The 22,075-nt window shown below is 53.4% G+C and overlaps 1 protein-coding gene across 2 annotated transcripts; it reads right to left on the bottom strand.

The window, feature by feature from the left end:
* On the bottom strand, positions 1-1,764 carry LOC136517469 (uncharacterized). 2 transcript variants are annotated; one of them, XM_066511033.1, is made up of 2 exons: positions 547-1,764; positions 1-305 (listed from the first exon to the last, which is right to left on the bottom strand). In XM_066511033.1, the coding sequence occupies exon 1, from the start codon at positions 1,745-1,747 to the stop codon at positions 569-571; it is 1,179 nt and encodes a 392-aa protein (XP_066367130.1). In that variant the 5' UTR covers positions 1,748-1,764; the 3' UTR covers positions 1-305; positions 547-568. The 2 variants fall into 2 exon arrangements, with proteins under 2 accessions (XP_066367130.1, XP_066367131.1); XM_066511034.1 differs by having other exon boundaries at positions 806-1,764.
* Positions 1,765-22,075: the final 20,311 nt, after the last annotated feature.

The following is a 22,075-nucleotide window of genomic DNA, read 5'->3' as shown; positions in this document are numbered from 1 at the left end:
TGATCCAGAAATTGGCACAAAATAACTAGAGTTATATACAATGAGTAAGCAGTTTCTGAGGAGCATAACTAGAGCACACCAACCAAACACAATATTGTACTCTCACCGTTGAGAGTACGGACAAGATTTAGGGAACATTGTGCCAATATAGGACTCAAGGGTCAACGCCACAGGATAAACTAGTAACAATCACAACTAGCAACTGATCATCCCCAAGACTTCATCAGAATAACTGAGATTCTTCCTTTTCCACCATCACCTCTGCAAAAACATCTTATGTTGTGCTGGAGCTTACCTTCACATTCCTACACCAAACTCAAAAGGACTCAGTTATACCAGGATACCAAACCTAACAAACTAGTAGTAACAATTAAGCTTTTGGGCAGTAAAAACACTAGCATAATCTTTTCACTACAAAAATTAAAGGTCATATCATCACTATAATAAGTAACTTAAATAAGTAGAAAAATGTGAATAAAAGGCTTGGTTGATATTGCTGCGTTTATAAGCAGGTATATTTACTCAAGAATTGCGTGAGGTACCCACCACTGACTAGTTCCCCACTACATCAACCGCCTTGTCCAGCAGGATTCAAGAAAGAGGGTGGCCACGCGATTGTGTAAGGATAGGTCAGCGCCCCCATGGGCTCCACGTTGGGCAACTGGTTTAGCTTCATAGTTTCAAGATCAATGGGGAAGAGATGATTCCACTGCCGAAAGAACACAAGGCCAGCGGCCACCCCGATGACATCAACCTCATTCCGGCGGTATGACTGGAATAAAGGATTGGTCACCACCGTCAGTACCTTGTGGAACCTCATCGATTTCTCCACCCGCCTCCATGCCATCCCACCCCCACCGTCCGCCGTGCCTGCCCACACCTCGACGCGGAAGCCGCTCATGGTGAGCAGGTGGAGGACATTGGCATCCTCCTCTTCACCCCAGTCGACAGCGTCGAAGGGGAGGTCCCGCAGGGCAGGCGGGAGCTCCAAAACCGAGAGCTCCATGGACGCCGTGCTGAGCGCCACCAAGCGCTCACCGCCCTCGAGCCTCCAGTACAGCGACCGGTTTGCCTGCATCACCCGGGAGCCGGCAGCTAGATCGGGCTGGCACGCGATGCCGGCGACGTCGGCCCAGGAGAGCTCGCCGGAGGCCAGGACCAGCGCGCGCAGCTCGGGCGAGGCGGCGACCCGCGAGACGCAAACCACCCGGAACTCCGACGAGTCGCCGTCGTCGGCGAAGAGGCCGTACCCGACGGCGCGCCCGGCAGGAGGCGCGGGGAGGGAGACGCAGCGGCGGGAGATCGGATCCGCGACGGCGAGTTCATGGGATCCCAGGTTCTCGAGGAGAAGGCGGCCGTTGCGATAGTCCAGGTGCTTCCACGTGGCTGCGCCCTTGCCCAGACAACCGCCGCCGGGAAGGAAGGAGAGGGCGAAGTCGCCACCGTTAGCGGCCGCGGTCTCAGAGGAGGACGAGGAGGGGGAGGAGGAAGTAGAGATGGGTACGAAGTGGGATTTGCCGCCGCGGCGGTTGGGGAAGAGGATGAGGCAGCCGAGGAGGCGCGGGCAGGAAGAGGGGTGGCGGCGGCGGAAGCGGCGGAGGAAGGGCGCGCTGCGGGCAGCGCGGAGGAAGGGTTTGCAGGCGGCGGCTGCGCGGAGGAGGTCGGCGGAGGTGGGAAGGCGGATGAAGACCTCGCGCACGAGGTCGTCGCCCAGGGCAACCATGGGGGCGCCGGCCGCCGGAGCCATGCGGCTATGGCGCACCCGGATATATAAATGGATTAAACCCTTTGCTCATCGAGTACGTGGGTATGGATATATTCCAGCAGTTCCCGTACCCGTTAACCCATGAGTGAAAAATACCCGACCCAAAAGTAAAAAGCCCACCACATAAGGTAAACCCTAGGTATATAATCTTATCCCCTATTCCCCACCCTTCCCAACCCTATCCCACACGCCTGATCCCCCACCGGCGGTCGAAAAAACACCGCTCATAAAAAACAACGCCGCCACAAAAAAACAATAGTGCCCCCTCGGCCCCTCGTGACCTCGTGTCGCACCGCATCGCTCCAAATCCAATCGCCAGGAAGTCGCCACATCCGACCCGACACAATGCCAGCGACGGAGCAAGGAAGCGTCAACGGAGTGAACGGACGGTGATTTCCCAGTTCCCCTTCCCCTTCCCCTTCATAGTTCATATGCTTTGCAGGCGCAACCGCGCAGAGGCGCTCCGCGCTCCTTGCCTCCTTCCCCGCACTAACCTGCTCCTTCACTCCGGCGCCAAGGTACATCGTGGAGGTCCTGGAGGACGGTGACCGCCTGAAGCCGCCGGATCCCGAGCTCGTCGACGCCATGAACACTCTGAAGTTGCAAGATCCGGAGGTCCAAGCTGAAGTCGCCGGCGGCGCTCCTGCATCGGATCCGAAGAACGGCGGCGGCGCCGCCAGTGCTCCTGCATCCAAGCCCAAGAACGGCGTCGCTCCTACATCCAAGCCCAAGAACACCACCACCAAGGAGAAGAAAAGGACCGGAGCAGATGGAGCTACTGCGGCCGTGGAGAAGACGAAGCAAAAGGACGCCCGACCCCTCTTTCTCCGACTTCATCTCGGGAAGGTGCTACTGCTGCTCGTTCCGGCCGCCGCCCCTCTTCTACAGCCACAACTTCAGTTGGTGCAGTAACTAATACTTGCCCTCCTGGTGCTAGCCGTAAGTTGGTGCAGCCACTGATGTAAAGCACACTCTGAAATCATGAACTGCATGCATGATTTGAGGTATAAGATCTCCGTTTCTCTAATTTCAGTATGACAGAATGACTTTGTGTGATGGTGTTATGTGACTGGTGGTTGTAGTAGAGATTATTATATGCTATTATTTGTCTAATTTTATGTGCTCTGTTACTGGTGGTTGCTGTTGAATTGTTAATTTTTATGTGCATAAATAAACTATTGGCGGATACGGGTGACTCGCCGGGTATGATTTACCTGGCCGGGTATGGGTCTGGGGAAAATTCCCCACCCATAGTGGGTATGGGGATTCTGGCGGTCTCAAATTTTTATGACGGGTATGGGTCTGGGGTGGCCATACCCGACGGAGATTTACCCATTGCCATCCTTACCCGGGCCGAAATCAGAATGGACAGGTCAGTCTGTGAGGCCTGGTTGAGTTGCTTCTGAAAGTTTACACCCTATTCCATCGAATATTTGATATATATATATAAACTATTAAATATAGACTAAAAATAATTAATTACATAGTTTGTGATTAATTTATGAGATGAATCTTTTAAGCCTAATTAGTCCATGATTTAACAATGTGGTGCTACAGTAACATGTGTGCTAATAATGGATTAATTAGACTTAATAAATTCGTCTCGCGATTTACTAACATATTCTGTAATTTATTTTTTTATTAGTATCCGAACACCACATATGACATCCTCATGTGACATCCGATGATACACTAAAATTTTACCCCTGGATTTAAACAAGGCCTGAATTGAGTGGGTGAAGGTGAATGAAAAATGTAATGCTGGGCTTTGGACATTCAGTGGGCCATAAGCTTGAGAGCGTGTTTACCAGTTATCGGTGTTTCGAACAAACACCGGCTAGAAAATTTATAATTATTACGCGTTAGGTCCGGATGGTGCACTAAAGGACATAAGGTTTATACTGGTTCGGGCTGAATGTCCCTACGTCTAGTCTGTTGTTGCTTGTGTTATCAGTACCAAAAAAGGTTCGTAGTAGGGGGTACAAACGGTCGAGAGAGGAAAATGTCCCAAGTCTCTGATGGAATGGTCGAAAGAACGCCAAGAGCTTGGTCGCTGCTTGGTCGTATGCGTGATGTGTTGTGTGTCGAATTGATCCCTCCTTCATGGGGAGCCCCGCCCTCCCTTTTATAGACCAAGGGGGAGCAGGGGATTTACAGATGGAAGAAAGAGGAAAAAACCTAAGATGGAGGTCCCCCTTCGAAGGTGTCGAGCTTTCCTTTTCCCTTGAGCCTGTACCGCTGTCATGGCGGACTGTGTCAGAGATGGCATGGTCGCTGACCCTGACTGGGCCACGCCCTAGCCCTGCTTCAGCGAGTGGTTATGTCTCATCCTCCTACCGACGGTGCGGGGTGTCAGGGCATCGAGCCATGACTCTATGGGGAGCGGATGGGGAGACGACTGCACGCCTGTTATTGTAGATGATGTGAGTTTTTCCTTGGATTGTAGCGGTTGTCGCATGCCTGTGTTAGTATCTATGCCCGAGGGCTGAAGGCGGCGCCTACTACACTGTGGGATAAAAGTCGGTGCCTACAACACTATTCGGGCACTGTTATGTCGGAAAGGGCTTAAAGCGCCCATCCCATCGTATCCTGATGGTGCCTTCCTACAGGCGCGCAGGGCATGGCCCTCGATACTGTGGTTGACTTGAATGTCCTATCGTACCCTATGCTCGTCTTCACAAAGGATCAAGGTGTAGTCATCGGGCGAGGCGGAGCTAGCCCTCAGTCGTCGGGCGAGGTCAAGCCCGCCCTCGGGCATCGGGCGAGGCGGAGCCCGCCCCTAGCCATCAAGTGAGGCAGAGCGCCCCCAGCGTCGGGCGAGGTGAAGCCTGTCTTTAGCCATCGGGCGAGGCAGAGCCTAGCCCTCAGACATCGGACCCGTTGTTTAGCCATCAGGCGAGGCGGTGCCTAGCCCTCAGACGTTGGGCCCGTCATTTAGCCATCAGGCGAGGTGGAGCCTAGCCCTCGAATGTCGGGCAAGGCAGAGCCCATCCTTAGCCATCGGGCGAGCCGGAGCCTAGCCCTCAGACGTCGGGCGAGGCGGAGCCCGTCTTTAGCCATCGGGTGAGGCAGAGCCTAGCCCTCGTTCGTCGGGCGACGCGAAGCCCACCCTTTGCCATCGGGTGGTGGTCGGGTGACGTGGAGCCCGCCTTAGCCATCGGGCAAGGTGGAGCCTAGCCCTCGGTGGTCGGGCGAGGCGGAACTAATCTTCTGTCGTTCGGGCAAGAAGCGCAGTAGTGCTCTTGTCTGGCCAGAAGTGTCGGTGTTCGATGGTTATTAGTTCCACCTCATTGGGTACCCCGATATTAGGTCCCCAATAGTAGCCCCCAAGCCCACGGGTGATTCGGACAGAATCGCCTGGGGGTGTTTTGACTTGCCGGAGTTAATTCGCCACAGGGTGCGTGTGAGCACACCCGACGGGTGTAGCCCTCGAGCCCCCAGGTGATTCGGGTAGAATCACCCAGGGGGTATTTCAATTCGTCAGAGGGTGCGTGTGAGAGCATCCGTCGGGTGTAGCCCCCAGGTGATTCGGGTAGAATCGCCCGAGGGGTAATTTCAGACCCTTCGCGGGTAAGGCTGTGAGATTTGGTTTTTGTCAACCGGATAGTTTTAAGGGAACCCTAGTATCTCGTTCACGGGGATCTCATCTAGGGTCAGCCTGGCTAGGGCTCGACTACGGGTCGAGGCCCTACTGATGCTCATGTCCCTGAGTCCTAGTCGCTTATGGGCCCATCCCTCATTGGGACAGCCGTTGAGACTATTGGGCCGACCCTTGGACTTCTAGGCCTAGGTGGGCTAGAGAAAAAGGGGCCTTTGACTCGTATTCCCTCGGTGGGAAAAGAGTCTCGATCTGCCTAGGGAAGTCGAACCGTCTAGCGTGATTTTGGTGGGAAAGGATAGGGATCGCAAGCGCGTATCTCGCGATGTGGCGCAGTGGTGTGTCGTGGTAGGCTCAGAGATCGAGGCGGACGGTTGCCCTTCTCGCATCCGTCGCCCCTATAAAACCATGGGCTTCACCCCCAAGGTTCCGTACTTTGCCTCCTGGCCTTCACATCCATGGCCTCTGCCGCCAATCGCTTGAGCCTCCTGAACCCGTATTGCCGCCGCCATTAAGCTCGCAGCCACCTTCTTTCCCACCGTTTCAATGGAGCCGTGGTGTAGATCCAACATCTCCCCTTAGCGCCTGGAGGGCCTCGTTCACCATGGCCTCCTCCGCCCACTGACCGTCGCCGAGGAGTGGCGGCTGCCCGGTGATGAGGACGAGCCATTGCCGCCCGAAGGGTATGTCGTGTCCTTCGCTCACTTCCATGAGCGGGGATTCGCCATACCTGCCCATCAGTTCCTTTGGGGGCTGTTGGATTACTACCAGGTGGAGCTACAACACCTTACCTCTAACGGAATCTAGCACATTGCGGCGTTCATCGCCCTATGCGAGGGTTTCTTGGGGATTAGTCCCCACTTTGACCTGTGGCGGCATCTCTTCATCGTCAATCTTCTGAAGAAGCGGGTCGGGAAGCAAGAGCTACACGCGCCGGTGGGATGCGTCGGCATCCACCTCCGCAATAACTAGGCAGAAGCATACCCATTAATGTGTCTGTCGACCTCCAACAAGGGGTGGTATTCGCAATGGTTCTATGTCAAGGATGACGCCACCGCCCCCTTGCTAGTTTTCTCCGGGCGCTTCATCGTGGAGGCCCCGGGGTCGTGGAAGTGGGGCATCCCGATCAAGGAAAAGAAGAACATCAACAACCTTCTCACTGCCCTCCAAACTTTGAAGGATAGGGGTGTGAAGGGATCGGGGATCATCGATGCCTACCACGCGAGGAGGGTGGCGACGCTGATGGCGCGCGTGCTTCCCCTACACCAGATGGTGCTCAGAGCATCATTCGAAGGGACGGTGCTTGTTGACAAAGCGCTCCCTCCCTCTGAAGTGGCGCAGCGCATCAAGGAGGTGATGGAGCCTTCGAAGGACACTGCTGGCATCCCCCAATGCGGCCGGAACTAGGGTTTATTGACTTTGTAAGTTTTCTTTCTCCGTACTCCCCCTTTTTTTACTTGAAGTTATGACCCTTAAAGCTAACGTTGGGATGGCGAGACCAACTGAGGGCACTATTCTTCAAGGATAGCTTGGCTCCATTGCCGAAGGATCAGACCCTGGCAAAAGCGAATCACATCATTACCGAGTGGGACAAAAGGACGAGCGAGCTCCGGAAGAAGGAGATGATATGGAAGCAGCAAGCATGAGATCGAGGAGAGGAGACAGGCAGTGACGATGACGACGAAGACGACGACGATGACGAGTTTGACGAGGTAGTAGCCGGCATGGATTGGGGTGTCCTGGAGGGCAAGGATTCGCTGTTAGGCACCTAATTGTCCACATAGAGACCCTTCCCGTTCCACACGGGGGGAAGTGAGTCCATGAGGCCAGTGGAGCTGGGCCCATCCTTGGGTCTAGTGGGAGCCGGTGGATCTGCCGCCACACTCGGGGTGCCGACGGAGGATCGGTGGATGGGAGGAGACGGATCTGCTGCCGCCCCCGAGGTGCTGATGGAGGGGGGTGGCCCTATCGTCGTGCCCTCGGAGACAAGGGAGACGAGCCCCCCTGCCCGGGAGCAAGGGGCAGGCTCGAAACAGTCCCGCCTAGACGAGTTGGAGCAGGGGTCCCTAAAGGCGCCAGAGTAGATCACTGATTCCCTTGTCCCCCCCTTTTATTTTTCTGTTTTGACCTTGTGCCTTTTACCTCTTGCAGACTCTTGCGACGGGGCCGCTCTTTGGGGCTGGCACCAAAGAAGAGCCTCGCCCTTCAGGCGGGACGGGCACCATTGCCCGACGTCGCTCCTGTTTCGTGTAGGAGTGGCGCTGATGTTGCGGCCTCGTCGGCTGGTCAGGTGCTGCCTGTGGTGATGCCCGTGCCCTCGGCGGGTCAAGCAGGCACCGGGGCTCGAGGCTCGTCGAGTAGGTGACGGCGGAGGTGACACCGCTGCCCACATCGGAGCGGACGGGGCTGCCGCCCATGCTTCTGGTGCCCTCTACGGTGGGTGTGGCGCTGCAAGTCGAGGCCTCGGCGTTGCAAGCAGAGGTGGCCACGACTGCGCCAGGTCAGGAGCAGCCGGACATAGCCATGGTGGTGTCTGAGAGGGCGATGCAATCTATGCCTCCGATGGCCTAGGCAACAGAGCCTGAGGTGGGCCGGACAGAGGGGGACACGGCCGAAGGGTCCTCGGGCGTCATGGCGGTGGTGGAGAGGACCAACGAGGGGTCACCCTTGGCCCTGATGTCGGGGGGTAGCCGCTCCCCCGCGTGGGGTGAGCCACCACTCTAGTGGATGGCTCCTCAAGACCCAACGTCGTCTCTCTTCTCGCTCGACGATGATGCCGAGAGCATGGAGCGGGAGAATCTTGACATTGGGTTCTCAGCTATGATGGATGCCTTGAGCTAGGCCAGCGGCATCCTGCGTGAAGTCATCGTTTCTACTGGTTGGATATCCGTTTGATCTTCTCCCTCTCTTTCTTCTTTCTTCACGTATTTTTGTGTTTTCGTATTTTTGATACCGGTCTTCTTTTTAGTCTCTCATTGCTCGTAGTCGGGACAAATCCTGGTTCCTCCATGAGCAAAAGGCGGAATGGGACCACCTTACCGAGGAGGCCTGGTTGTGAGGAGATGTGGGCGCGTAGCTTGCTATCGCCCAGCAGCGGGAAGCCGAGGCGCGTCGAGACACGGAGGAGATCCATGAGATGTTCGAGGATCTATCAGCGAGGGTGAAGCAGGATGAGCAGGCGGCCACCCTAGGTTCGAAAGGAGCAGGATGAGCTGCTCCAGAAGGACGCCGATGCCCGCTAGCAGGCCATCGAGCTTCTGGCAGAGCTAGAGACGGAGCGAGATCTCAAGCTAAAGGCCGAGGATAGGTCCACAGCGCTGCAGCGGATGGTAGATCAGGATGCCGAGGAGATTACCTAGCTGTGCAGGGAGCGAGATGAGCTTCTCTAGACTATAGAAAGGCTCCGCTCGGAGCACGACATGATCTACGAGGAGCGTGACCAGGCCGTTTGAGAGCGCGACGAGGCGTATCAGGTGGTCAACTCCCTCCGGGCGGATCTCGGCGCCATGGTGACTTGAAGGTTGGAAGCCGAGAGCATCTCTGCTGGGCTGGGCAAGGAGCTTGCCGAAGTGCGAGGGATCCTTCAGGCCAAGAGTGACGAGCATGATCTTCTACGCGCCGCCTTCAGAGTGGTCTTTGACGACTTGAGGGTGGCACAGCCGGAGGAAACTAGCTCGCTCACGGCTCGTGCCACGGGTATCATGGCGTGGGTGGGCCAACTTGAGGAGGATGCCTTCCATGCCAGGATCACCTAAGCCTTCACTGTTGCCCGCTCTCATTATGATTGGGAGATCAACTTGGAGGTAATGAGCTTTGGCTTCACGCCTGGCTATGAGAACTTAGAGCTAGACGAGATTGAGAAGGCGGTGACTCCCCTCACGTAGAACCTGGTGAACAGGCTGAAAGACATGGTTCTCCCTTCAAGGAAGTAGTTAGTTGAGCAAGTTTGATAAACATTTATCTATAATATGTGGACAAGTGTCGGTACTTTCGTGTCTAAAAATAGATTCGTGATTTCGTTTTGTAATTTTGTTTCATTCGTTTGAGCTTACTTTTTTCCCTTTTGCATTCTGAAAAAGGTTTATGTGATCCGATCTTTCTGTTCGTTAAGACTATAGGGCCCAAGGTGTTTAGGGGGAAATTTTGGTCATGCTGGTGATCAAAATTACTGTAGCCGTCTAGGCGTGGGCTTTTTGTAGTCTTAACGATCTATTCCCCCTAAACCTTACCGCTAGTCTTGACGCGAGTAAGAGGTCTAATGTGATGACTGTTTCAAAAAAGAAAGGAGGTATTCGTACCTTTATTAGCCCCTAAGTGAGATCCGACCCCTTGCGGTCACTGGGGCCGGATGTTACTAGAGATCCGAGCGAGGGTAGCAAGCTTACTCTTGTCTCCACACGTACCTCTTACTTAGGATTTTGGCAATCGTTCCGTGACCGTGCGATTGGTCTCATTGCTGGACCGGCCTTTCTTGAGCCCCCGCGCGTGGTGGGGGTTTGGTCAAGGGACGGCTTGTTTTGTGACTGTCGCCCTGTCCATAGTTTTTCGCAACTAGAGGGGTTAAGGTGGCATTACTTGCCTTGATGGATCGAGTGATGTGCCTGATGAGCTCGTTAACAGGGATGTTCGGATGGACTCCAATCCTATTGCTATGCAACAGGGTCGGCAAAGCCCTCGGGTGGCGTTTCGTTGTTCTTTGACCTGCCTTCCAACAGATTTCCCCTCAATGGGGATTCTATGGGCTCGGCAAGAGGCTGGATTGAACTTTAGAAGGTTGAGATGACCCTATCCGCCATAATGCGGGATGGGCAAAGGCCACTAAGGCTCATCTGCGTTTTCTCCCCTAGCTCTTGTTCGATGCGAGGAAGCCCTGGACCCTTCGTGGGTTAGCCTTCGATCCTTGGCCTCTCGATTTTGTATCGAGCGGCTCGACCCCCCGAGCCCTTAGGGTTTGATAGGGGTTGGCCATGTTTCACGTGTCACCCCATCCTCGGTTTTCGCAATCAGAGGGGCTGAGTTGGCGACACTTGCCTCGATGGCTCGAGTGTCGCGCTCAATGAGCTCGCTAACGGGTATGTTCGTGGGAAATTCGGGTCCATCATTCATTGACGGGGTCGGCAGAGCCCTCATATGGTGTTTCACTACTTCTTAACCCGTCTCCCGGTAGATGCCCGAGCCGTTCGATAGGCTCAGGTGGCCTGTTGGCCTCCCCTCGATGGAGATTCTATGAGTTGGGCTCAGGGTTAGAATCAAACGAGAAAGGTCGAGATGTCCCTATTCGCCTTTGAGCGGGGTCGGGTAAGGCCACTGGGGCTCACCTTGGTTTTTCTCCCCTGGCTCTGTTTGATGTGAGGCGGCCTCGAGCCCTTTGCGGGCCGGCCTTCAAACCTCGATCAGGCACCGCTCATATTGAATGAGGCGGCTACCGCTTCATGACACGACACAAAGTGTTGGGATGCAACGATTTGCATATGCAATGTTCGGATGAATGGATTTAAAGTATAACTTAATTGAAACGAAAGCGGGGGTCGATAACGTTACCTTGGTGCTATGAGCTACGGGAAGCTCTTACCAGACATGTCCGTGCGCGCTTCGGATCCGATGTTTGCGATGAGGTCGGTGTAACCTACACAAGTATTGCCATTTTTTGTTTCTGTCTTTCGACGGCGATCCGAGCTGTTCGATTGATTTAGGAGACCTGATAGCTCCTCCTCGAAGGAGATTCTGCATGAGGACCAATTCGAACCCTTCTTGAGAAGGCGGGAGCCAAAGCTTGCGGTGCGGGGAACTATGAATTCGATTATGCTGGTGAACAAAAACACCGTAGCCGTCGGGGTGTAGGGTCTGGCGGTTCGCCCAGTTGTATTCAAAGTTTCATACCCACACACCGTGCTTCTAGTTTTAGACATAAGGAGGGGTCAGACGAAGAGGATGTCTAAATAGGTATACACTCTCAGCAGCCCCCGAGCGATGTCCATGCCCCTGCCATTGCTGGGGTCGAAAACTCGGTAATGAAGTTAATGCGCAAAATAAGAAAATAGAGGTGCTTATCTTTTAGCGGGCTGTTCATTCATCGTTTCGCCTAGGCCGTTCAATCGACCCAGGAGGCCCGTTGGGCCACCCTGGATGGGGGTTCCATCATTGGGTCATTCCATGGTCCTGCCTGGGGAAGCGGAGAGTCGCCTACATGCGGGTGTGCCTTGGTTCTCGTGCCCGGCATGCATTAGTGGCGGGCCACACCTAGGCAACGTCCTATTTAACCAGGCGACGTCTCGTCGACTAGAGCGCGTCCCATCGGTTCCGACGCGTCTCCTCGGGTTCCCATCGGCATTGATTTCCCATTTGCATTGAGTAAGGGAAGGAAGAGAGTTTTCTGCCCCAACCTTTCGCCTTTCCTCAGCCGCCGCGCCTCTTCCTTAAATAGGGAGGCGGAGGGGAGTTCTCATCCCATTCCCTCACCTATTCTTGGGCCGCTACCTTTCCTCCTTTCTCCTTCTTGCTGAGCGTATTTGTATGTCGCGGCGATTCCTAAATGAGAGAGGGTAATGCGAGGGGGAGGAGAGCTCACAGATCCATTCATGCATCCGGAGTGCATGTCGAGTTGGAGGTCATCCAACGTAGATGAGATGGGGCTATTGGCCTTCGTCAGGAAGAGGCCACCTCTACCAAAGGAGGAGGTGCATTGGAGGGTGCTGAGCATCATCAGTTTTGCCATTGTCCATGGCGGCCTTTCTTCGGCGGGGAACGCCCCCGCCCGAGCGCCGTTGTTAGGGTTGTGGCTGATCACGATGGCGTAGTCCCTGGATGCCCCGGCAGAGGTGCCATTGTCAGGGTTGTAGCTGATGATGATGGCATAGTCCCTAGGGGCCTCGGCGGAGGCACCGTTGTTAGGGTTGCGGCTGATGACGATGGCGTAGTCCCTGGGCACCCCGGTAGAGGCACCATAGTCGCCGGCGTGGTGCTCGATGTTGCAGATGACGACGCCCTTGAGGATCCCACAGAGCGGTAGGATGTCACCGATGGAGAGCGTAGCGCGGCGACCATAGCAGTGCTCATGGTAGAGCTGGGCAGAAGCTATAGTCGAATAAGTCATGGGGGAGCCCCTGAGTGAACAGTTTTTTGTATTTACGAATACATTAGTCCTTTTGTGATGAAATCACTTTGTAAGCGATGAATTTGTGCAAAAATGAACAAATTTTCATCTTTTGTTACGGCAACCTGCTTTTCAGCTTCCACTTTTTGTAGAAGAGGTTTTGGTGCCCTTCGACCCTTCCCATGGTTCAGGTTGCAAAAACTAGGAGTGCGGGTGAATTAGTTCTGATCACGCTGGCGAGCAAGGAGGCCGTAGCCGCTGGGGTGTGGGTTTCCCGTAGTCCTACCAGTTATACTCAGACTTTGTTCCCAAAATTCTAGCCCTTAGGACTTGTTATGAGAAGAATGGAAAACTTAGAGGATGTTTGCAAAGATAACACAGGGAGTGTTTGCAAGATAATCATACTTATATCACTTATATCAGCTCCCAAGTGAGGTCCGACCCCTCGCAATTTGCAGGGGTCGGATGTCACTAAAGATCGGGGATTTCTGAAGACAAAAACTGATAAGGAAAAGTATGCATTTATTAAGGGTAAAAAAGATGTAGCTGCTTAATATTCCAGGCGTTGGTGAAGACCTCGCCGTTGATGGTTTTCAACTTGTAGGTGCCTGGCCGAAGTACTTCCGCTATGACGTACGGCCCCTCCCAGGGTGGGGAGAGCTTATGGCAGTCCTTGTTGCTCTGCACGAGGCGGAGAACAAAGTCCCCGATGTTGAAGGCTCGGTTCCACACCTGTTGGCCGTGGTACCGTCGCAACGCCTGCTGGTACTTGGCCGAACAGAGGAGGGCGATGTCGTGGGCTTTGTCTAGTTGGTCCATGGCGTCTTGGTGGGATGCCTCGGCTCCCTGTTCATCGTATGCTCTGATTCTTGGTGCTCCATAGTCGAGGTCCATCGGGAGGACGGCCTCAGAACCATAGACCATGAAGAAAGGTGTGTAGCCAGTGGCCTGGCTAGGAGTTGTCCTTAGGCTCCAGAGCACCGCAAGGAGCTCGGCGACCCAGCGTGTGCCAAATTTGTTCAACCGGTTGAAGATCCTAGGCTTGAGGTCTTGTAGGAGCATGCCGTTTGTGCGCTCGACCTGCCCATTCATTCGGGGGTGCGCGACGGCGACCCAATTGACCCGGATGTGTTGTTCATCACAGAATCGAATGAACTTCTTACCGGTGAACTGCGTGCCGTTGTCCATGATGATGGAGTTCAGTATTCTGAAGCGATGGATGATGTCAAGGAAGAACAACACAGCTTGCTCAGACTTGATCATGGAGATTGGTCGAGCTTCGATCCATTTCAAAAACTTGTCTACGGTGACAAGTAAGTGGGTGAAGCCCCCGGGCGCCTTTTTGAGAGGCCCAACCAGGTTGAGCCCCCAGACCACGAAGGGCTATGTGATGGGGATCATCTAGAGTGCCTGGGCCGGGAGGTGAGTCTACCAAGCGTAGTACTGACACCCTTCACAGGTGCGTACGATTTGCTCGGCGTCGGCTACTGCAGTGGGCCAGTAGAAGCCCTGTCGAAATGCATTCCCAACCAAGGTTTTTGGTGTGGCATGGTGACCATAGACCCCACCGTGGATGTCGCTCGGTAGAAGTCTTCCCTATTCGATGGGAATACAGAGCTGCAGGATCCCGGTGTGGCTCCATTTGTAGAGTTCACCCTCTACAAGAATGAAGGATTTGGCGTGGCGTGCGAGCTATCGAGCCTCCATCTTGTTTGTTAGCAGCGTGTCGCGGAGCAAGGTAGTTGAGGTAGAGTGTTCTCTAGTCGGCTAGAGGGTCGGGCTCTATCGTTGGGTCCTCTTCAAGCTCCATGACATCAGGACCGGGCGGAGCCATTGGTTGGTCAACCCCTAGGGCTAGATCAGATGGGCCATCGTTGGCCCGCTCTGACCCTTCATAGTGCACCAAGGGTTTGTGTTGGTCACTGGTGAAGACGCCCATTGGCACCGGTTCTCGACCGGCCGCTGCCATCGCAAGTGCGTCGGCCACCTCATTGAGGTGCCTTGGGATGTGATTGAGTTCGAGGCCATCGATCTTGTCCTCTAGCCGTTGGACTTCTTGGTAGTACGCAACCGTCTTGGCGTCATGGCAGCTTGACTCCTTCATGACTTGGTTAACGACCAGCTAAGAGTCACCCTGAATGTCGAGGCATCGGATGCCCAATTTGATGGCGATGCATAGGCCATTGACGAGTGCTTCGTATTCGGCCACATTATTTGATGAGGGGAAATGGAGCCAAATCATGTACCTCATGTGGACCCCGAGGGGTGACACGAAGACCAGCCCCGCACTGGTGCCCTTTTTCATCAGCGATCCGTCAAAGTACATCGTCCAGTACTACTCTTGATCGATGACCACCGGTGGTGTCTGGACCTTGGTCCATTCGGCGATGAAGTCGGCCAATACCTAGGATTTGATCGTCGCTCGGGAGGCGTACGTGATACCTTGATCTATCAGCTCGAGTGCCCACTTCGTAGTTCTTCCCGTGGCGTCCTGGCTCTGGACGACCTCGCTGAGGGGGAACGACATCACAACCGTCATGGGATGTGACTCGAAGTAGTGGCGCAGTTTCCTCTTGGTGATGAGGACAGCGTAAAGGAGCTTCTGGATTTGGGAGTAGTGGGTTTTGGAGTCGGATAGTACCTCACTGATGAAGTACACACGGCGCTGCACCTTGAGGGCGTGTCCCTCTTCCTCCTGCTCCACTACCAGGGCGGTGCTGACCACTTGCGTGGTGGCCGCTAGGTATAGCAGGAGGGATTCTCCGTTGCTTGGAGGAACTAGGATTAGGGGCCTTGTCAGAAGTAGTTTGACCATGTCAAGCGCCTCCTGGGCCTCAGATGTCCACTCAAAGCGGTCGGCTTTCTTCAGGAGCCGATAAAGGGGGGAGTCCTCATTCGCCGAGGTGCGAGATGAATCAGCTGAGGGCGGCGAGGCACCCTGTGATTCGCTGAACCCCCTTTATGTTCTGAATTGGGCCCATCCTTGTGATGGCTGAGATTTTCTCTAGGTTGGATTCGATGCCATGCTCAGAGACGATGAAGCCATGCAGCATGCCCCTTGGGACCCCAAAAACACATTTCTCAGGATTGAGTTTGATGCCATTCGCCCAGAGTTTCGTAAAGGTTTGCCCAAGATCAGCAACGAGGTGGTTAGCCCATTTGGACTTAACTACGATGTCGTTAACGTAGGCCTCAACGGTCCGCCCGATGAGGTCCCTGAAGCATCTGAGCATACATCGCTGGTACATTGCCCCAGCGTTCTTTAGACCGAACATCATTGAGACATAGCAGTACAATCTAAAGGGGGTGATGAAAGATGTCGTGAGCTGGTCAAACTCGTTCATCACGATTTGATGGTAGCCAGAGTATGCATCAAGGAAGCAGAGGGTTTCGCACCCTGAGGTAGAGTCGACTATTTGGTCTATGCGTGGCAAAGGAAACAGATCCTTTGGGCACTCCTTTTTGAGACCCATATAGTCAACACGCATCCTCCATTTCCCGCTCTTCTTTTGTACAAGAACGGGATTTGCTAACCACTCTGGGTGGTGTACTTCCCTGATGAATCTGGCGGCCGATAGTTTTGCAATCTCTTCACCGATGGCCCTGCATTTTTCCTTGTCAAAGCGACGCAGGCGTTGCTTCACCAGTTTGGAGCCTAGATGGATTTTCAAGGTATGCTCGGTGACCTCACTCGGAATGCTTGGCATATCTGAGGGTTTCCACGTAAAGATGTCTTTGTTACCGCAGAGGAAGTCGATGAGCGCGCTTTCCTATTCGAAGGAAAGCATGGTACCAATGCGTATCGTTTTGCCCTCAGAGCTGCTGGGATCTATGAGGACCTCCTTGGAGCCCTCGGCCAAATCGAACGACCCAGTTGATTTCTTTGAGTCGGGCGTTCCTTCGGTGACCTCCTCCTTGAGGGCGGCGAGTTCCCCGGAGGCGACGATTGCTGTGGCATGGCCGTAGCACTCGACCTCGCGCTCGTAGGCCTGTTGGAAGGAGATGCCGACGGTGATGACCCCATGGGGGCTCGACATCTTTAGCTTGAGGTATGTGTAGTTGGGGATGGCCATGAACTTCGTGTAGCATGGTCATCCCAAGATGGCGTGGAAGGTTCCAGGGAACCCAACCACCTCGAAGGTGAGGGTCTCAGTCCTATAATTGAACTGATCCCCAAAGGTGATGGGTAGATCGATCTATCCTAGTGGCATGGCCTATTTCCTGGGCACGATGCCGTGGAAAGGCGCTCGGGTTGGGTGGAGGTTCGTCTAGTCAACGCCCATCTCATTGAGCGTCTTTGTGTACATGATGTTGAGGCCGCTGCCTCCATCCATCAGTACTTTGGTGAGCTGCTTTGGACCGACGATCAGGTTGACGACAAGCGGATACCTCCTCGGGTGCGGGATGGTATCCGGATGGTTGGTCCGGTCGAAGGTTATGGCGGACTCCGACCACCGAAGGAAGGGAGGTGTGGCCGGTTGGGCCGTGTAGACCTCGCGGCGTGCGACCTTCTGACAGCATTTGGAGTTGTAGGCCGCTGATCCTCTAAAGATCATAAGGCAGCCGTCTGGCATTGGAAAGTTGTCGTCCTTCTCCTCGGTGTCGTCCGTAGTGGGGGCAGGTTCCTTCTCCCGCTCTCCTTTGTTGGAGTTTCTGGACAAGAACTTTCGCATTAGGCCGCATTCCTTGAGCAGATGTTTTACGGGAAAGGCGTGGTTCAGGCACAACCCCTCGAGTATTTTTTCGAAGTGATTTGGAGTGCCCTCCATAGGCTTCCGACCACCCTTGTGGTCGGCAGTAGCCACGAGCGAGTCCTCACGCTGTTGCTTCTTATTCTTTCTCTTGGCGGAACGATTGGAGGTGCTTTGTCGGTACCCTCGTCCCACCTTGCCTTGCCCTCGAGGTGATCGAGGATCGCTCCAACCGCCTCTTCTCCTAAGGCGTGGCTGGTGGCGATGTCTAGGAGTTCCTTGGTGGTTCGTGGGCCCTTGTGTCCTAGCTTATGAACCAAGGACTCATAGGTCATCCTGTACAGGAAGGCTCCTATCATGTCGGCGTTGGCGATGTTAAGGAGCTCGTTGCATTGCCGGGAGAAGCACCGGATGTACCCACGGAGGGTCTCACCGGCCTTCTGGCGGCAGTTCTTGAGGTCACAAGGGTTCCTAGGGCATTTGTACGTGCCCTAGAAGTTTCCCCCGAAGATCTCCTTTAGATCCGTCCAACTCTAGATTGCGTTAGACAGGAGGTGTTCCAACCATGCCCGGGCCGAATTGGCCAAGGACAGTGGGAGGTTGCGGATAACGAAGTCGTCATTATCCGCGCCACCGGCTTGGCAGGCAAGCCAATAGTCTTCAAGCCAAAGTCTAGGGTTTGTCTCCCTAGAGTATTTTGGAATATTGGTAGGTGGTCGATACCTTGGCAGGAATGCAGCGTTGAGGATGTGCCGACTGAAGGCCTGAGGCCCTGGGAGGCCAGGGCTCAGGCTTCAGTCCTCGCCGCTATCGTAGCATCCGCTGCATCGAGGATGATAGCCGTGGCAGGCTCCTTCCCTTGGGTCGCTGTAGGTGCGTCTATGGGCGTCGAGGGTTCTGCGTGCGTCACGGTTGTGGCCGAGACATCGATGTACCGGGGTCACAGCGCGCTGCTCGCCACCTTGCGGTGTTTGGTGGACTGATGCGTCCCTAGCAGGGTGCACCGAGGGCATACGTTGGCTGGTGTTGAGCTCACGTCGCCGAGACAACGAGCTTTCCTCCTGCTACGCCGCCGCACGCTCAAGTAGCGTGCGAATTTCATGGTGGGCCCGACGATCCTCGGGCGTTGTGGCCTCTAGAAGGCCATGGAGCAAAGCCGTGGCGGCAGCGATGTTTTGGCTTGCCCAAGCAAAGTGAGGAAGGGTCTCATCGTCGGCGATGATCCTTCGGTTTACGTCATGGGCCACGGCTCATGTGTGCCCACCATCTCCACGGCGTTTGATCTCCTCATCGACCTCCACGTACTCCCAAACAAGCTATTGTCTGGCTTCGTCTATTTCCTGCTTCCAGGCTCTCAGCTGCTCCACCCCTACATGAGGTGGGGCCGCTACCCCCCTCTCGGTTGCGCCGCCGGGGTTGCTTGCCAGGGTAGTCTCCTCCATGGAGACACTTTCGACGTGTCCCTCAGAGGTTTCTGCCATGAAACATTCCCGGGAGGGATGATGGCTCCCCTTGTCGGAGTCAGAGCCAGAGTCCGACCCCAGACCTTCCGCGAGCAGGCCGTGGAGGGATTCTGTGATGCTTTCAATAATCCCCACAATCTCGTTATTCGCGGGGGATGGGATCATGTGTTGTGCCACAAGGTGGTTGACGGTCGCCGTGGCATTGCAGAGACCGAACGGAGACACCATCGGGGCGCTCCATGCAGAGTGTTCAGGAGAGAGGGTGAGGCGGCATGGGTCATCCCTAGATGGTCGAGGTCTGAGGGAGACGTCGGGCTGGCGCTTAAGGCTCCTATAGCTGGGGCCGATGGAGGGGAGAGACTGGATGGCGAGATGAGCCAACGCCACCTTTCCTCCCATCGTGACGATGAAGTCCAGGTCACCGAAATGCACGTGTGCGCCTAGGACCTAGCTGATTGCGTGGTTAGCCATCCGAGGCCTGATTTGGAACACGCAAAGGCCCCTACCTGGCGCGCCAACTGTCATTATTTCAAACAAACACCGACTAGTAAATTTATAATTATTACGTGTTAGATCCGGATGGTGCACTAAATGACATAAGGTTTATACTGGTTTGGGCTGAATGTCCCTATGTCCAGTCTGCTACTGCTCGTGTTATCAGTACCAAAAAAGGTTAATAGTAGGGGGTACAAACGGTCGAGAGAGGGAAAGGTCCCAAGTCTCTTATAGAATGGTTGAAAGGACGCCAAGAGCTCGGTCGTTGCTTGGCCGTATGCGTGATGTGTTATGTGTCGAACTAATCTCTCCTTCGTGGGGAGCCCTGCCCTCCCTTTTATAGACCAAGGGGGATGGTGATGCAAAAGTGGATCTACAAACACAAAGGGCTAATACCCGAATCGATATCCAAGGCGTGCCAGTCGATTTGACCTGTTAATCAACAAGGATGAAGATACGAGCACTTTGGTCCTGACAACAGCGATACACCCGGAAGTCACGACCAAGAGGTACTCACGTGGAACTCGAGGATCGTCGACGGTCGCACTGAAGCGATGCAGCTCGCCGAATCAATGAGAACTCGTAAAAAGGAAAAATAATGCAAATTGACGAAGTCGCCGAAAAGTAAGTAGATGCAAATAGGAGTAAAAATTGGTTTTGATATTGATTGATATATATTTTACATTGCCCTTCAATCTATATTTATACCCTAATCTAAAGAGACATAACCAAACATAACTAGGACACCAAAACCATTAATGCTCCAAAATTTACTCCAGATAACGTTTGCCTTCGCCCGATTACCGTAACTCATTCTCCAAGCCGAAACTTGATCTATTATCAAATCCAATCAAATCTAATCCTGATTCACGCACTTTAGTAAATATCGCACAATCGCCAACCACTCTTGCCTTGATTACGGTTAAGATACCGAAACAATAACCCATCGGCAAGATCCTAACATGATAATGCTGTCATTTTCAGAATTAAAATATCCTGTACCGATATCTCTTCCAAGTCATGATTACTTGCCATCAACTCATCTGTACAATCCCCTGATTATCGTGCGATTAGTTACCATATCCATCTGAACCACCTCGACCTACATGCGCGCGGTATAGAGATAAGTCCAAAATACCCCTACTCCAAGTGGCTTATAAATAGATTCCTCCGGAACACTCGTCTTCTACCCTCAGACTCCAATCTTTGACATTTTCTCTTTCCGGCGGCGACTCCGACGAACAACTGCGCGACCTCAACCAACAAGAACTCTTCTCCAGCGTTAACCTCAAGTCTCCGGCTCATGCCCCCATCTTCCTCAAGATAATGGCAATCAACTTTCCCTGCGGTTCGCTCCACTTCCATTACCTTTTACTTTGATTCCCCTAGTTTTTGCAAATCCATACAGTTGGTGATTTTTCCTTTCTTTTGTTCTCCGGATCCTTTAAACTTAGGAACTGCGCAACAAATTAGTTATTCCAACCGATCAGCCGCATGTCCAATGCCTAGGACCAATGGGCAACCTAGATCCAACTAATCTGATTAATGCAGAAGTTAACAGAATCCCCTTTAGAGCCCAAAATTTCTCTCTGAATTTATGGAAAGACACATTCCGATCTTGGCCTAAAACCACCAAAGGGTGGAAAGATTGGTACTTGAGGGTTAATAGATCGATGCAAGTATACTGGGCAGAACGGAAGCTAGACCAATGCATTAGGCTATCTATTGCCGATATGCAGAAGAATGAATCAATGATGATTGCAGCTGCTTACTTCTGGTCAGACACAACAAACACTTTTATGTTTGGACATGGCCCAGCTACTCCCACACTTGCCGATGTATACATGCTCACTGGTTTGGATATTTCAACTGCCGATGAAGGCTCTATTTATGGCAGAAAATCTGAATATAGGGTGAATACGCGCAACATCGGTGGTTGGACAGGATACATCCAAGAATGCCAGAAGACTAGGACAGTTAATCAGAGGGAACATGTCACATTCTTGATATGTGGTTAGAAAAATTTATCTTCTGTGGTCGATCAGTAGGACCAACTAATGCTTTCCTCCCCGCTGCTGAACTCCTAGCCAATGGCATAAGATTCCCTCTTGGCCGATACCTTCTGAGCTCCACTTATCACCTTCTTCATCAAGTGTCTCAGAAACTTCTGCTTGGCAAACCCATCGGCAACTTAGGAGGCCCGTGGTGGTTCATCAACATGTGGCTGAATACCCATATGCACAAACGGTTGCAATGGGACTTCTTTGCCCAACAATTCCCACGAGAAATTGCTGAAGATTATGTGCTTGGGGACGAGGAATCAGCAACACGCTCACCTCTCAATTTTGGTGAAGCCATAATTGTCCTCCCTGGAACAGAAGCCAATGAAGACCAGATCGACAGATTCTTTCAAAGCTTCTACAATGGTCTTTCTCATGATCATAGGGCCTGGGTGCCTTATATTAACGAAGAAAACAGATTCCCCCTTTTTTTCAATTTGGCCGATGACACTCTGAATCAAGATAACGAGCTCATGATGGCTATCATTACTCCCAGGGTAATTCCAGTAAACACATTCGGTAGCGGGAAAAACACCAATATCACATATGAGTTTTACAACCCATCGGCAGTATCCCGTCAATTGGCTTTTGGGCAACTGCCAATCAAACTTTGTTTTGCCGATGTGATCAAACCTAGAGAAACAATCACCTGCGGAACAGATTGGAACAGGGTAGTGCAACTCTCCCCCGATGCCGATACTACGAATGTCGATATATCCATCTGGACGCCAGTATCTTTCATCACCGAATCATATAAGCAATGGTGGCGAGAGTGGAGAGAACAACTGTTTGCAACATCTGTTCACACATATCGGCACATGATCGACCCTGAATACGCCATTCCCGATGACGCAGTAAGTTCCTTTTAGCTCCCTTCCGCTTTTTCCTTTCATATATCGGTAACTAACTC

This window comes from Miscanthus floridulus, chromosome 17 (genome assembly GCF_019320115.1).
Source record: "Miscanthus floridulus cultivar M001 chromosome 17, ASM1932011v1, whole genome shotgun sequence".
In the NCBI taxonomy this organism is placed as follows: Eukaryota; Viridiplantae; Streptophyta; class Magnoliopsida; order Poales; family Poaceae; genus Miscanthus; species Miscanthus floridulus.
The sequence above is the reverse complement of the archived record's forward strand: the minus strand, read 5'-3'. Positions and strand labels throughout refer to the sequence as shown.

Excerpts from the sequence above, each read along its gene's own strand:
- LOC136517469 (XM_066511033.1), bottom strand. The coding sequence starts at position 1,747 with ATGGCTCCGGCGGCCGGCGCCCCCATGGTTGCCCTGGGCGACGACCTC.